Source organism: Strongylocentrotus purpuratus, unplaced genomic scaffold, assembly GCF_000002235.5.
Source record: "Strongylocentrotus purpuratus isolate Spur 01 unplaced genomic scaffold, Spur_5.0 spur5_scaffold_8, whole genome shotgun sequence".
Lineage (NCBI taxonomy): Eukaryota > Metazoa > Echinodermata > Echinoidea > Camarodonta > Strongylocentrotidae > Strongylocentrotus > Strongylocentrotus purpuratus.
The window spans coordinates 15,495,639-15,511,866 of record NW_022145614.1 but is presented as its reverse complement, the minus strand read 5'-3'; the positions used below and the strand labels follow the sequence as shown (position 1 = coordinate 15,511,866).

At 39.3% G+C, this 16,228-nt stretch overlaps 1 protein-coding gene across 1 annotated transcript in view; it reads left to right on the top strand.

Moving 5' to 3' along the window:
• Positions 1–9,174: 9,174 nt before the first annotated feature.
• LOC578586 (neuronal acetylcholine receptor subunit beta-4-like) overlaps positions 9,175–16,228 on the top strand; it is a 35,340-nt gene continuing 28,286 nt past the window's right edge. Inside the window, exon 1 of the mRNA XM_030976036.1 lies at positions 9,175–9,214. Coding sequence (XP_030831896.1) covers positions 9,212–9,214 — 3 coding nt within the window. The 5' untranslated portion in view covers positions 9,175–9,211. The remainder of the gene's footprint in view (positions 9,215–16,228) is intronic.

Genomic DNA, 16,228 nt, shown 5'->3' with positions numbered 1-16,228 from the left:
TTCTTTACGAAATTCGGACAGTCAATAAATTATTGATGATCATGAACTCAAATTGGCAACAGTGACCAAAGCATGATGAATGTTCGATTGCTTCACTTGTCAGACGGGGTGCCAATGTCCCCTAGCTGGCTAAACATAGCAACGTATACCAGGGCGGTGTTCAATCAGCCCGCGGTCAATTTTAAAGATGTGGCAAAAAGAGGATGATGACTGGTACATCTACACTGTACATCTTGCAGAGCGAGAGTTAAATAGGAAAATGTTCAGACGTCAGTGTTATTATGAAATGTTTGGTTGTTGGTAAATGGAATTCAATGCAAATTATCAAGATGACTTGATAGAAGAACAGACAATTCTAGATGATCGCAACAAAACTGACATCCATAATTGGGAATACGAGTGGTAGTAGGAGAAGGGGGGCTGGGATGTAATATTGTATGTATTTCTTTACAGTTTTAGATAATCAGGGCTGCCTCTTTAGTTAATGACAAACTGCCATACTTGAGAGTCCTGCACAATAACAGCAACGTATATAAACTTTTTACAGACTTATTGGCCCGAATTCACAAAGCAAGGTTTAAGCTGAGACCAAGGTTTGAGCTCAAACCTCCTTTTGTTTCGCCAAACCTCCTTTTGTTCTTTACAAAACAGGTTTGTAAAAAACGCGTAAAACGCGTCATATGACGTACGAAAACCAAGGTTTGTCGACAAACCTCCTTTGTGAATTCGGGCCAATAAGTACAGATTGAAGACATAAATAACATAATTACCAAAGGTCATACAAACAATCGTTTACAATATTCAGGCAATTTTGTCACCTCGTAATTTTGGCAGCGAGATAGTCTCAATGCATTTTTAATTCAGATTGTCTTTACGACAATAATTTCATTTCACCATTTATAAAACGTATATAAATAAATCTTAGGGGAAAGTAGATACAAATTCGAGCAAGAAATGTCAGTTCCCTTAGTAATATATATATATATACCCGTGTGCGTATACATGAAAACATTGCGGAATAAAAAGGGATTTATAAATGACATCTAATCACATGTCATGGAATTATAAAAAAAGGTTTAATATATCGTTGACTCTAAAAGAATGTCACGTAATCTTTTTTACACGCGCACTGCTTATTAATTATTCCTGAAGATAGATGAAAGGATGCAAGCCTGGTCTAGAGGAGAGGAAAGTGTGAGCCTAGGCACAAGAAGCGATCGAGGATGATCAAGAGGGTGACAGGCAAAATGAAAGAACGGCATTAGAGAGAGGAGGAGGAGGAGGAGAAGGAGGAGGAGGAAAAGGAGGAGGAGGAGGAGGAGGAGAAGGAGGAGGAGGAGGAGAAGGAGGAGGAGGGGAAGGAGGAGGGGAGGAGGAAGAGGAGGAGGAGGGGAGGAGGGGAAGGAGGAGTAGGCGGAGGAAGAGGAGGAAGAAGAGGAAGAGGAGGAGGAGAAGAAGGAGGAGGAGGAGGAGGAGGAAGAGGAGGAGGAGGAGGAGGCGGAGGAGGCGGAGGAGGAGGAGGCGGAGGAGGCGGAGGAGGAGGAGGAGGCGGAGGAGGAGGAGGAATGACGAGGAGGAGGAGGAGAGAGAGAAGAGGGGGCGAAGAAAGAAATGGATAAAATGGTAGAAACAAGGAGAAGGAAAGATAGGGGAAATGTACTCAAGAGGGAGGGGGAAGTGGAAATGCTGTACAGGTAAGACACAGAGAGTACAAAAACAAACAAAAATCAGATGGGAAAAGGGAGAAGAAGGGAGAAAAGAAAGGACATGAAAAAGGAAAGAAGAAATGAAAGAAGAAATAAATAAAGTTTGGCTACATGAAGTTTCCGATTATCTGTGTTATTATTCCTCGTAATATCTAAGTTCATTTCATAATGTAACAGTATCTGACAAGAAATTAACGCCCTAGCTCAAACTTATGTCAAATTCTATGTCAAATTCTCAAAACGTTTGGGACTGTTTAATTAAATGTTTTTAAAGGCGCATTGTGACCACGACGGTTACAGCAAAGTGAAGTATAAAGGAAAAACGAGAATGATTGTGTTTGTCTATGCGTGCGTAAGACATAACAATATTCTTTTACTCAGGAAACCATCACCAATTCCAATCACATTTTAATGATAATTTGTATCATATCCCATTGCCGCTAAAATGTTTCCGCAAATGATTCGACATCTACGCGCATGCTCAGACTGAAATGTTGCTGGTCGGGTGTCTGTCGAGTTGATAGGTCTGCGGTTGTAGTGATCGCGATTGATCCGTCTTATCGTCTGCGCAACAAAACATCTTCACGCGTGTCGAGACCAAAAAAGAGTCGAGTGCAAAGTCATTCTTGATCATCTTCGTCTGTGTGGAGTACAAACATTTAATTAAAAAATAAATGAAATTAGAGACTATTTGAAATAGATGCTTTTAAGCAATCATTCCCATAGGAACGTGCGCTCCAGCTAATGGCAAATTTGCATCTAAGAGCCTTTCATTGGCTAGAAGGCGATTCTACAAGAAACCTGGAAGTTCTTGATTCCATTTGGTTGATAATGTTGAAATAACGGCGGGATTGATTTTGAATGATATAATCGCTGAAGGGAACACAAAAAGAACTGCTTTGTCTTGTTTTAGCGGCCAGATCGACGAATGATTATTTCGTGTGCTTTTAAAGCATGGAAATCTGCAGTATGAGGATTTCTATAATTATTGTTCCACTGCTATTGTTCTCAGTGGACTTACTCGAAGCAAATAAAGGAATCGGTATGTATATCAATGTTGTTGTATTTTACAATCAAGTTTCTAAAAAAAAAAAGGATATTGTATACCTTATTGTATACATATTCATGTATTGTTTAATTTATTATTGATATAATTATAATTATTGATATAATGATAATGAAATGTAGTTTGTATAGCGCATGGCACATAGACAGAGTGGCATTTCTTTATGCGCTTCACATAACAGACTACAGAAGAAGTGGAATTGGTGCACTAAGTTTATAACTATGAGATCTTACAAAGAGCTAAATAGATATGTTTCAAATTACTTCTGAACTGTTCATATTTAATGTATTTTTATTCTATGATTTTATATTTGGCAAACATTGAATGATATCAGCAGTCTAAAATGGCTGTCATGCTTGGCTGCAGATTTGATGAGTTTTATGACAATAAACCAGTTCAATTCAATTAAATTCAATTAAATTCATGTATTTTATACCAATATTCTCGCCTACATAATATTTTCGCGGATGACAGAGACACAGACATTTTGAGAGTTTCGCACAGACTACGTACACTCCCTGTCATAATTTTGTGCTGTCATTTGATTTTCGCGTGTTGTTAACATCTCGCGAGTTGAACTCTAAAAACACCCTCATGTTAAAAATATCATGTATAAAGGCCGAAGAGAATCAACATTTTGTAAAATGGTAGATTTACACTTTAACTTGATAAACCCAACAGTATGAACCATTTCCACCCGGGTGGAGAGTGGCAAATGTGGATTAATGTCTTGCCAAAAGATGTTTATAGAGCCGGGATGGGATTCTAACCCTCAACCCTTGAATTGAGAGTCGAGTGGATGAACCACTACACCATGACACCTCCAAAATGTTGCCACTCCTCATGTTCCTCGGATTACTTCGAATCATCGGGTCATCGCGTTCGGTCAGGTGGTCGCGTTAAACGACCTCTCGGGAACGAAACGAAAGCGGAAAATCATGTGAAGATGCACGTTAAGGGCGCGATATTTCGTAGATTTGCCGTCTGGTTTTCAAAAAGTGTCGGGTAAATTGGACCAGACCCTTTGTAAATGAGAAGGGTTCATTTCATAAACATCCCCGATATTGCTTGAATAAAGAGGGGGTGTTTTCACAAAAGACCGGGTAACGCGACCACCCGACCCGATGAGCCAATGATTCTTTGACACATGCACGTTTAAACACGTGTGTCAATTTAGATCCAAGCCGTTAATTATTAGTCAACTATCATGTGTTTTATATTCCACTCATGAAGATAATAATATCTTAACAGATTAGATTCACTAAATCTTGCTATTTACGAACTAATATCAAAGATATCTGACGAAACTATTTGGGGCCTATTATGGCCAAGCTTCGTGTGAAATAGGGATTGTAGATATAACATTTATTTGGATCGTCTGCCAAGATTTATTTCAATGTAAACTGTCTTGTCTACCATGTCTACCAACATTTCTTTACCTCTTATGTTCTTACTCACTCCCCCTTTCTGCCCTTCTCCTTCTCTCTCTCTCTCTCTCTCTCTCTCTAACTTTCTACTTTGTTTCTCTCTCTCCCTCTCTCTAAGGATCAGATTGGCGTATGTTACCCTACCATGACTACCACTCTGCGCAGGTCTTTCTCATCAACCATCACCTGGTGAACGACACCAGGTATTCCAAGTACGTTCGTCCCGTCGAGGACGAGGACACCACCACTGTCGTCCTCCTCAGCTTCCATCTTGGTACCATCATAGACCTGGTAAGCGCTTTAAAGGGGCTGTAGCATGACGAGACTATGCGTCTTTCCGAGGCCCACGCACTCGGGGAAAATCGGGTATTTAATTCAAGTCCTTTAGTTTACGTGCAGTTGTTCAAAAGAAGACGTAGATGGCGTCACTCAGTATATTTTATTGTTGTTGTTGTTCTTTGGTTTGGTTAGGTAAAATAATATCCTATTCTTCTAAGAGGTCCAGTGTTTTTTGCTACTTGGTCTATTTCCGACAAGATCGAAGCGAATTCCTTCATTTGACCTCCTCCCCCCCCCCCCCCTCGCCAAACAAAAGAGAGAGAGAGAGAAAATGACAATACGGATATGCAAACTATTCAGAACGGCCACGTTTGAGGGTCCTGAGCCCCGGCCGCCCCCCTAACTTTATTTTTTCATTTTTGTTGGTGTATCTCGTTTGCGCGGAATCCAATAAACCATATAAATCGTGTCTTAATCAGATAATCATTGATTGGCTGGGAGCTGGTCACGTGGTATGTTCTATGTTCTACCAACAAATGCCCTAAGAAGGCCTACATGTATATACATAAATGTAAATTGCAGTGACGTATTTCGAGACTTTATCAGCCCGTTGCACTCGAGGCATCATTCTATCTGACGTAGGGTGGCGTCAATAATTGATGCAATATCGTTTAAAAGGGGGTTTCACCATGAAAACAATGACAATGGTTTTAATAATGGGCCTACGGGCTAATTTCCTTCTCATGCTCGACAGGGACGAGAACTATAATGACGTAATCGAAATAACGCAACGGACCTCAGTCCGGGAAAGAAAGTTTGTCTTCATTTTTTTTTCTTCATAAAGCACTGAATCAGTTAATCAACCAATGCTCTTAGGTTATTATTAATTTAACTCTGGTCACTGGGTTCAATAAAGATTATGTACTTACCGCACGTTTCCCAATCCACTTAGAAGCACTTTCTTCTACGAAATGGGCATATTGACTTCAACCGTCTAAAAAAGAATTCGGTTAAACAAGATGTGTTAAAGAAGTGAATCCTTTATACTTTATAGACCTATGTTTAGATGGTGATTAATTGAGGAAACAATCAGGGAATGTCGTTGCCCTCGGATATCAGGCCTCTGAAGTTAAATTTCTAATAATTTGAGGAACTGAAATTGATTTATATCATGAAAATAATGTGTCATTATGTAAAGCTAATAAGTTCTCCTTACATGAAACACTTATTGTATGATGCTCAAATTGTTTAGATCAATTCATGTAAAATAGTTGTGTCACGCCCCTGTATATTATAGAAACATGTCGTCGTAAATAATTTGATGTAATTCTGAAAGAGTGCGTTGCGTAATTGAATGCTCAGTGACATTATGTCTCCCTGTAGAATAGACGCTGAATACAATTACAACATGATTCCATACCGAGAATGGAAATGTAGGGTAAGGCTCGATTCTCCTCCAAATTACATCTTTTCATTACACACCAAGTGTTGCATACAAATACGTTACGTTTCGATTACAGATAGGAGCATGCTCCCTTCTCTGATGGCAGTCCCTCCCCAGAGCCCCGGCACGCGATGAATAAATAAGGAGGAGAAAGGACAACTTTCTATCCTCGATCTGTCTCGCGCGCCAAAAAGACAAGACGGGTGGGTTGCGATTCTCCCTCGAGGGCTCCTCCTATAGCAATTACTTTACAGGGGTTAGGCGTGAAGATGACGCCTTTCCATGAGGAACGAGTCCCCGCCATGCTTCCCTAACTCCCTGGGATGTCGGTCGTAACAATTCCAACAATAGCTTAGCTTTTAAGAGCCCGTATTCGGTCGTTTCATTATAGTGGTGGAGTATCCACTGTCGGAAATTGCACCATTAGTCTTTGCAATATCCTAATTAGATGAAGTAAAGAAACATTGGAAAGTCTTACAATTATCATGCACATCAAGCAATCTTGGAAGCATTTCAACCTGAATAAAGACAAATATGTCTCGTTAGTTGATTGCTTTCATTTGTCTGTTCTAAGATGCCACGAAAGGAAGATTTAAAGATTTCAAAAAATGAATATATGAAACGCATAGTACTTCAACACTCACTCACAGGGAATGCAAAAAAACAAACACAACAACAAACATGATACAATGATAATAATAATAACAATAAGAATTGAATTGAATTTATTTTCTTCAGCAACATACAAATCTCATTACATTTTAGCAATATAACATTTACAAAATATAACAAGTTATTTTACTGGTATACAATAAATAATAATAATAATTGATGACATTAAAACAGAATTTAACGAGCGAGCGAGCTTTATAGGGAAATTGCTAAGTCGCTTGTAATAAGGGACACGTTTAATGATGAGAGGAAAATAGAACACTTGTCGAAAGGGATAAGTACGAAACTCTTGGGCAGTTGGTATCATGCATATTTCGTGATCATTAGAAGGCTTATATCATGCTTATATTCACTTAAATTTACCTCACTGACAGAATTACGTCAAACTTTAGTCAAAGAGGTTTGAGCGACTTCTGATTACCGTTGTAAATTGCCAATTTGTATTGCTTTAAATGGGCTTGTTTTTTTGTCATGAAACCTTTTTTTTTTTTTTTTACTGCCGGCTTTCACTGTACTATTAATCTTATAAAATTATATATAATTGAACTCAACATAATAATAATTACTGCTTAACATAATCGTTCTCAATGCATGAAGTCACGTTCTTCTTCAAAGTTGTTATCGAACTACATGTACTTCATGTATATGTAAATGTACAATTTATAACCTTATTTCATGTTGTCTTGTATTTTACTGTAAATATGACAATATTAGTCTCTTTTCACTTCTCACTTATCACATAAGCCATGTTCTTTTTTAAACAATAAAACCGAAATTGAATTGAAATGAAGACACTGGTTAGAAAAGAAAAGGAGCACGTGTCAACTACAAAGGGTAACTATCCGAGGTAAAAATGAGGCACTTCTTACACCTGAAAAAGAGGCACTCACCAGGGATGAATAAGGCACGTATGAAAATGGGAAATGAGCATTTGTCAACGGAAAGGGGTACCCATCATATTTTGATAGGGGCGTGTATAAGAGGTAAAAAGGGGCATTTATGAAAAGCGGATAGGTCCTTTATTAGATAGGAAAACGGGCATATATGATTGTTAAAAGGGAAATTATCAGATGTGAAAAAGGGGCACTTAACGCACCTAAAAAGCAGCACTGACCAGATATGAAAAGGGGCACTTATGAGACTGAAAAAGGGCACTTATGATATAGGAAAATGTGTATTTGTTGGAAAAAGGGACGTCGATCAGATTTTAATAGGGGCATTTATCGGAGCTAAAAGAGGGCTTTTTGAGAAGTGGGAAGTGGCTCTAATAAAAAAGGAAAAAAAGGCATATGTTAAAATAAACGGGGCCCTTATCAGAGATGAAAAAGAGCATTCATTAGAAAGGAAAAGGGGCATGTGTCAAATTAAAATTAGCAGTTATTATAGGTGAAAAGGGGCACTCATCAGAGATGAAAAGAGCACTTTTCAGGAAGGGAAAGGGCACTTATCAGAGTTAAATGATCACCTCTCAAATTTGAATAGGGGCCATTATCGGAGGTGAAGGGGGCACTTAACTGAAATGAAATGGAGTAACTTCTCGTACCTAAAAAGATAATTTAGTAGTGATGAGAAGGGGCGATTATTAGAAATAAAGGGAACACTTGGCATAGGTGAAAAAGGGCCATTATGAGGAGGGGAAGAGGCTCTTTTTTCTAATGGGGGAACTTATCAAAAGAAAAATGGGGCACTTACTAAAAAAAATGAAAAGGGACACCCCTCCCAGATTTGAATAGGGCAATTATCCGAGGAGACGGGGGCACTTATCAAAAGTAAAAAGGGGCAGTTACTAGAGATTCAAAAGGGCACTTATGATAAAGGAAAATGGACACTTCCTGCAAAAGAAAATGGGAGCTTGTCAAAATAAAAAGGGGGCACTTATCGGAGTTGTAAAGGGGAAGAGCACTTCTTACAAAGTTAAAGGGGCACTTTTCCATGTAAAAATGGCCCTTTGGGGTACGCCTCTGTCAGTGCCCTTAAAATGTAGTTTTTCAATGGACCGGTGTGCTGCTTGGGCGTTTTTTTTTTTCTTCAATGCGGACCCCAAGAATCTTTTTGATTTGAATTTTACGCCAACGTTTCAGGAGTTAAAGGGTATTTTAAGAATACCCCTCTTCCATCCTCTGATGGTTGTCTTCTATTTCAGCTCCTGTCTTTGTCACAAGTGACTTTGTCTGTACTTTGTACTTTTTTATGTAAATTGTACGTACATGTATTTTGTCCTGTTTTGTTGTTGTTGCTGTTGTAATGCCTGCATTGTTATTTGATTGTAAAAGGTAAATTTATGAGTGTGAAGAAAAAGTTGGTAATAATTTGTATCACCCCTCCCCACCAGTTCCAAGTACCGGCGAATAAACATGAGGGGAGGGGGGGGTATAATGTTGCTGCTGCTGTTGTTGTCCCTTTTCTTTTATTGACCGATTCATTTATTCATATTTCTCATGAACAGGATGTTGCTTTTATAGTGTTTTACTTGAGATTAGTAGTAAAAGTTGTCTGGTAAAATGTAAAAGGACTTTGACTATATGAACCATAATAATGTATACTTTTTTGTTGTTGTTGTTATGTTGACGTACAGGATGAAGCAAGTCAATCGTTAACGGCGCATATCGGTCTGACAATGGTAAGTACGATTATTTGTTTTTAATTGATGTACATTGATAAAGTGGAGTAGTGAGTGGCAAATGGGAAATGATGAAAGAGAAAGAGGGACGCAAAGATAGAGAGACAGAGAGTAAGAAAGAGAGAGAGAGAGAGAGAGAGAGTGAGAGAGAGAGAAGAAACAAAGAGACACACATAAAGAAGGGGTAGTATCGTAAACAGAAAACGACAAAACTTTAACATACCAGCATAATACTCAACTCTTTGATAATTTTTGTTAAATAATTTTGTTCACCAGTTTAAAGTTTACATGCTATAAAATGTGTTTCCTATTTCTTTTTTGTTATGACCATGTATCTTGTTATAGTTTCATTACTGTTGTCATTTTAGCGGGGATGCAGCCCTAGACGGAGTTTTCAGACCTTTTTGCTGCATCCCCAGACATGTTTTATTTTTACTAAATGTCTGAATAAATCCATTAATACAATGTAATACAAGACCACACCCTCCCCCGCTCGGTCGCTTTGCTCCCTCGTCTGTCATCTAAAAGAATCATCCACAACATAACAGGGTTACATCCATAGCTTGTGTTTTCAGGAATATTAAAATGCAAAATAACAACGAAGCTGGTCACTCCAACAAGCATCATTATTCTTGGTGCGGTTTATGACTGGAACCATGGCTGTTTTGAAAATGAAATAGCGCCATCAGGTTGTCATTCACCTTCACATCAAATCTTCCAGCAGAAAATTTGAATAGATTTTACTCTCGTATGTTTGGGATGACGATAAGAGACAATTACTTGTGATTCTTCACAAATAATAATCGCAATTAGTACCATTGGTAAACTAAAAATCACCTGGGTAATAATAATGATAATAATGATAAAATCAATAATAATAATAATAATAATAATAATAATAATGAAAATGTTAACACAATAATAACAATAATAATCACAAAAGCAACCACACTACTACTAATAATAATAATAACAATACTAATATTAATAATATATAATTGATAGAGCGCTTAGTTACTATTATTACCCCGGCATTATATTAGCTTAGCGGCCCTGATATGGCTATCTGGCTTTTAAGGAATTTGGTTATGACCTCACTCATGATCACTGACATCAACACTATCACCATCGCCAAGTATTCATCATCATCATCATCATCATCATCATCAACATCATCAATACCATCATCATTATCATCATCATCATCATCATCATCACCATCATCATCATCATCATCACCATCATCATCATCATCATCATCACCGTCATCGTGACCATCATCATCATCATCATCATCACCATCACCATCACCATCACCATCACCATCACCATCACCATCATCATCTTCACCATCATCATCACCATCATCATCACCATCATCGTGACCATCATCACCCTCATCGTGACTATCATCATCATCATCATCACCATCATCATCACCATCATCATCACCATCACCATCACCATTACCATCACCATCACCATCATCATCATCATCTTCACCATCATCATCACCATCACCATCACCATCACCATCACCATCACCATCACCATCACCATCATCATCATCATCTTCACCATCATCATCATCATCATCACCATCATCGTGACCATCATCACCCTCATCGTGACTATCATCATCATCATCATCACCATCATCGTGACTATCATCATCATCATCATCACCATCATCATCACCATCATCATCACCATCACCATCACCATCACCATCATCATCATCATCTTCACCATCATCATCATCATCATCATCATCGATATCAACAACGTCCTCCATCTTCCTTAGCCTATCATTAACTTCAAACGGCATTAACGGCAAATGAGCAATATGGAAACAAACAGTTTAAGTTTCTAACTTTCTGCCTATCTTGTCACTCGGGAGTTTTCTGCGAATTTGAAAATTTGTATATAACATCATGGAAAGGGTAATCCAGAAACAGCTCACTATTGGCCATTGGGTAATATCTCTCTTTTCCTGGCTGAACCCAAAATAAAGATATTATTTGTTATTACCCAACAAACCGTGGTTGTAAAAGGAATAGCGCCATCACAGGTTCACATGAAATGTCATGCAGGCCGACGACGGAGTTGACGAATATTTGGACGAAATTCTACATGATCTCAGACACTGATTTCAGTGTACAACAGGGCTCTTTATCAAGCCCACAATAGATGGCGCTAATAAACAGTTTAATACTTCAACACAATGGAACAAAAAGGTTCTTGCAGGGTTTTTTTTTTTTAGTGACGTAACATGGCGGGAAAGGGTAGAAGTTTTACGCGTGTGGGGGAGGATACGATAGAGGGTCCTATCAGGCGCGATGGTTTAGTGGTATAGCAGTTTTCTCGGAAGTTCCCGGGTTCTAAACCAAGTCCGAATTATCAAGTCCCTCGGAGATGACTTAAAGCCGTCGCTGGTCACTTACTTACAAGTATACCCACCTGCTTTCTTAGCAGTCAGGTAAAACAAACAAACCAGCCAACCAACCTTCATATTAACCATTTTGGCTACCCTATCCCACCTCTCTCTCTCTCTCTCTCTCTCTCTCTCTCTCTCTCACCCCTCCTACCCCCCACCCCCCATTCTCTACTTTTTTCCTCTTCTCTTCTACCATTTTCTCGCATAATCTATTATATCATTTTCTCTTGTTAGCCCTGTTGGAACATGCCCGTGCTCCTAAAGCTACGACATTGCTTGTACTTACTTTACTAGACAATTGCCAAAGCAGTTCGATAAAACTTCCAACACAAATAAATCATATGATGACATGAAGGGAATAAGCTATTAAATGTAAAATAAGATTATTCTAAGAATTTATTCGTCTCTAACAAAGTATTTGCCCCATCAAAATTGTCCATAATAAGATTCGAACCATTAACCTCACCTCTACATTAATGGTTCAATATTCGGAGAAGCGAGACTGTCGATATAACGAGGAAAGGGAATGGTTTTCACGGTACTGGGATTGGGAGAGAGAATGTATAGGGAAGATTATAATAATAATAATAATATTGGATATTTATAAAGCGCACATATCCACCATGCATGATGCTCAAGGCACTCCAAATATTACCCCGGCTCTGCTAGGCAGCCGATTCGGCGCTCACAGCATTCAAGGAATTCCTCCCTACCGGTACCCATTTAACACCTGGGTGGAGAGTGGCAAATGTAGATTAATATCTTGCCAAAGGACATTAGTGCGGTGGCGGGACTCGAACCGCGGACGAGCTGATACCCCTTGTGGTGTAGAAATCTGTCCCTTGTTCCTCTTTCTGATGTGCTCTCTATAAATTACATAAGAGCAAATCATTTCCATCATGATTAATGGAGACTGGGTCCCTACCCAGTTTCCTTCATCCTTCCGTCAGTCTTCGTAAACAGGTCTTTTGAATCGGCAATGGATTAGATTAAAACGGGGTAAAAAAAATCCTGAAAAGGGCAACCCATGTCCAGAGATATCCTCTAGAGAATTCCGTTTTTGCATGGTTAAGCTGTTGGTGGAAAGAAAACTGTAGAGGAACAAAGTCCAGATAAAAGATGAACGTCCATCTACATAGTAAAGAAAGGTCACCTGATTTGTGAAGGGTTTAAAGTCAGGAAACAACGTCATTATAAAAACATGTGAAATAGGGGGCAATTTAATCTCAAGAGGGTCTTCAATGTTATAGCGGGAGAGGCGATCGGTCTCTTCAAATGAGCATTTTACTGCACGAACAGCACTCTTTTTGCTGTCGGAAAAAAGTAAATGAATGAGCCCCCAGGTCCCTCCTCCGCTGAACATGAACCTGAACCAAATTGCAGATTATTGTACAATGGATACATACTGTGTGATGTACTGTTTTATGTTACCAATTCAGATCGGGGCATATATAAGGTTTGTTCTTCCCCAATTCCTTTTTTTTTAAACCTCTTTTTCTTCTTTTCAATCAGACGTGAGCTCTTTTCTTATGTTCATTTGCGTTTACCTTTTCATTCGGTCATATCTTCTGTCCTTGCAATTTTTCGTTCATTGCTGGCCCTAGTCCAATCAGTCGGCTTTGAACTGACATGTCCTAGCAACTTCGAGAACAAATGCTCACGACAAAAGATGACAAAATTTGTTAATTCATTCTCGATTCTAATATCTTTTTAGAAGCATAGAATTGAATCAATGCACCTGCTCTTTTGATTAATGATGGAATTGATTTTTAGAAGAACAAAAATACGAGAATGACGAGTGAATAATTGGCTTTCATAATCTGTCGATTAGCGACGAGCGTCTACACCTTGTTAGTTCTTTAGTTCATTCTGTTTTGAATCATTCGCTATCAGTCTACATCTCTCTGATCAAACTTCATTGAGTGGGATAAACAAGCCTCTGGGAGTGGGAGCTTGGGAAACAAGGGGGAACGAAAGTGAATCCTCCAAACGGGGGAGAATTCGGGCCTTTCCCTAGCCATTCATTGACTGGTTACAGGTGCATGTTACGACGGGTGCAAGCGTCAGAGAGCCCGAGAAGGAGAAAGAGAGCGGGGAAAGATTTCACGCGTGTACCGTCTCATCTGTGCACCATTAATCCCCGATTTGATTTTTTTTCTTTTGTGCTTGCAATCAGGAGGTAGAATTATTGATTTTTTTTTTCTTTTCTAAAGCTAGTGAGAGAACGACGGCCTCGCGTCGTTCAAGATCATCACCACGTCGTCAAACGTCAATGTCGAAACATGGCGCCCGTCCGCCGAATTTTGGCGAGGACAACATCTAAGGGGTGACGAACAAACAAAACCGGCCGGGCGCGTGGGTTTACAACCAGTCGGCGGAAGCGTATATACTGATCCTTCGCTGCCGAAAGGCGGTGTTTTGTCGCAAGCAAATACCTCACTCATGAAATCATGTAACAATCACGGTTCAAACTACACCATGGATTCAGACGAGACGAAAATAACTGTGAGAACGGGGGCCGCGCATTAAGCGAAAGACTGGTGACGAACAAAATTGAAGCCCGCCCCACGCGCGTTTTGGGTGGGAATTTGCACCCAGCACAACGCGTCTACTCGAGCCGTTTCTTTAAAGAAAATTCAGACTTGTCCTGTCATGCTCTAATAAGATATATACTATATTTATCCTAGCTGGGGCTTTTTGTTGTTTTTTTGCTTTCATCCACTCATTACTCAGTAATACGTACACGTGTTGAAGACACGCGTCTCACATAGAAGCACTCGACAACTTCCCAGGGTGGACTTTTATCCCAAGTCGGAGAACAGAAGAAAGCCAAAAATGATTCTTGTGAACAGGCAGGGTGTAACTGGTAAAAACGCATGGGTTAACATCAAATCTCTCTCAAGACCGAGGATTTACCCCCTCCCCGTAATAAATGAACCTGTTATAGTCTTTACCGAATACAAAAATAATAATAAACAAAGAGTAAAAACCACGAACCGCGCTGTGCGCCCGTGACGTTTGCTTTAACAGGTTCATTTAACTAATATTAACGAATTGTTAATTCGACTTTATGGATTATTATTTCGGCTGCATTCAGCTGTACATGCATGGTACACGCATGGTGTCTGTACAGATGCTTTTTAACAAAGCCCATTTTTATGATAGAGTTATGATATGGGTTGAATAATGAAAAAGTACACTGAATATACAAGCAAGACAATGATGGATCGGCCGCTTAATTTTTACACGACGCTTTTAAACTACCCCTTTTTTTATCGCGGATGTTTGCTTTAAAAGAAGGTTCGAAGGATCAGAAAGAAAATGCAAGACAGACATAGAGAGAGATAGACAGACAGACAGAGAGACAGGTGAAAAAGAGAAACAGAGAGGGAAACACATAGAGACAGAGAGAGCAAAGGTGGGAGGGGGGAAGAGAATATGAGAAATTATTTGGGCAGTAGGAAAGGAAAGGGGAATGAATCATTAAAACCTTTCCTTTTTCCAAGCAAAATCTTTAAGACATTTTATGGGGTACTACACCCTAGTATTAATATCCCATAGTCGGTCACTTTCAAGTTTATACTCCCTTGCGAGTATTCATAACTTCGTGGGCACCGTTACCATACATGCATGTAGGCAGTGAGAATTTAAGATCGGAATGACTATCTATAATCAACATACTTCCCTTGTGGTCTAAAGTCTATCAAAATGGTAAGACAAATATGAAAAGAAACAAGTCATCGCATTTTTTGGATAACTCTTCTTCTCCACAATTCTCCGACAAGCAAAACAAAACAACATACACTCTCACACACACACGCACACATACACAAACAAAAATAAACAAGAGAAAATAATAGAACAAGAAAACAGTAAGAAATAAGAGTTCACGTCTTTTTCCCCCCTTTTTTCGGGTACCTCTTAATGTCTACATTTGCGAACGCGGGCACCATTTTTGACGTTTTTTAATTTTTTAAACCCGATGTGCACTAAAGATATGTCAGATGATGTTTACTAGAGATATATTAGAAGGGGTTTTGACGGGAGCATGTGACCACTCCCCCCCCCCCCCCCCTCCCCCCTCCCCCGATAAGCCACTGAGGGTGTAATAGAGGGAGCTGGCATGGCTGGGATTAGAACCAGAGATTCGTGGACTAGACTTATCCGCTAGATCACAGACTTTAAGAAAAATCTCTTACAACCAAACAAGGGGTAGGCCTATCAACCCCCCCTCCCTCCCTCCTCCCCACATCGGTTTCTGGAAACGCTAAAGGATAAATCCTGTGTTAATAAACATAATTAAGACCAAGTGAAAGGAGGGTGTGGGTTGTTGTGGGAGGGTAACTTAGAGGTTAATATGATTCGACAATACGACAAAAGAAATGCAGTCATCATCTTGGAAACAAAAACAAAAATGAAGACAAAAGGTCTTTAAATCTCGAATCCGTCAGGGCTGGTGTAACAAATTTCTCCCATGAACAGTCGAACTATTTTTCATTTTTTTTGTCCAGACAAAACAACTCTGACAAATTAAGTTTTATTGAGGGCTGATCCTTAAAATCGCACTTTATTCAACT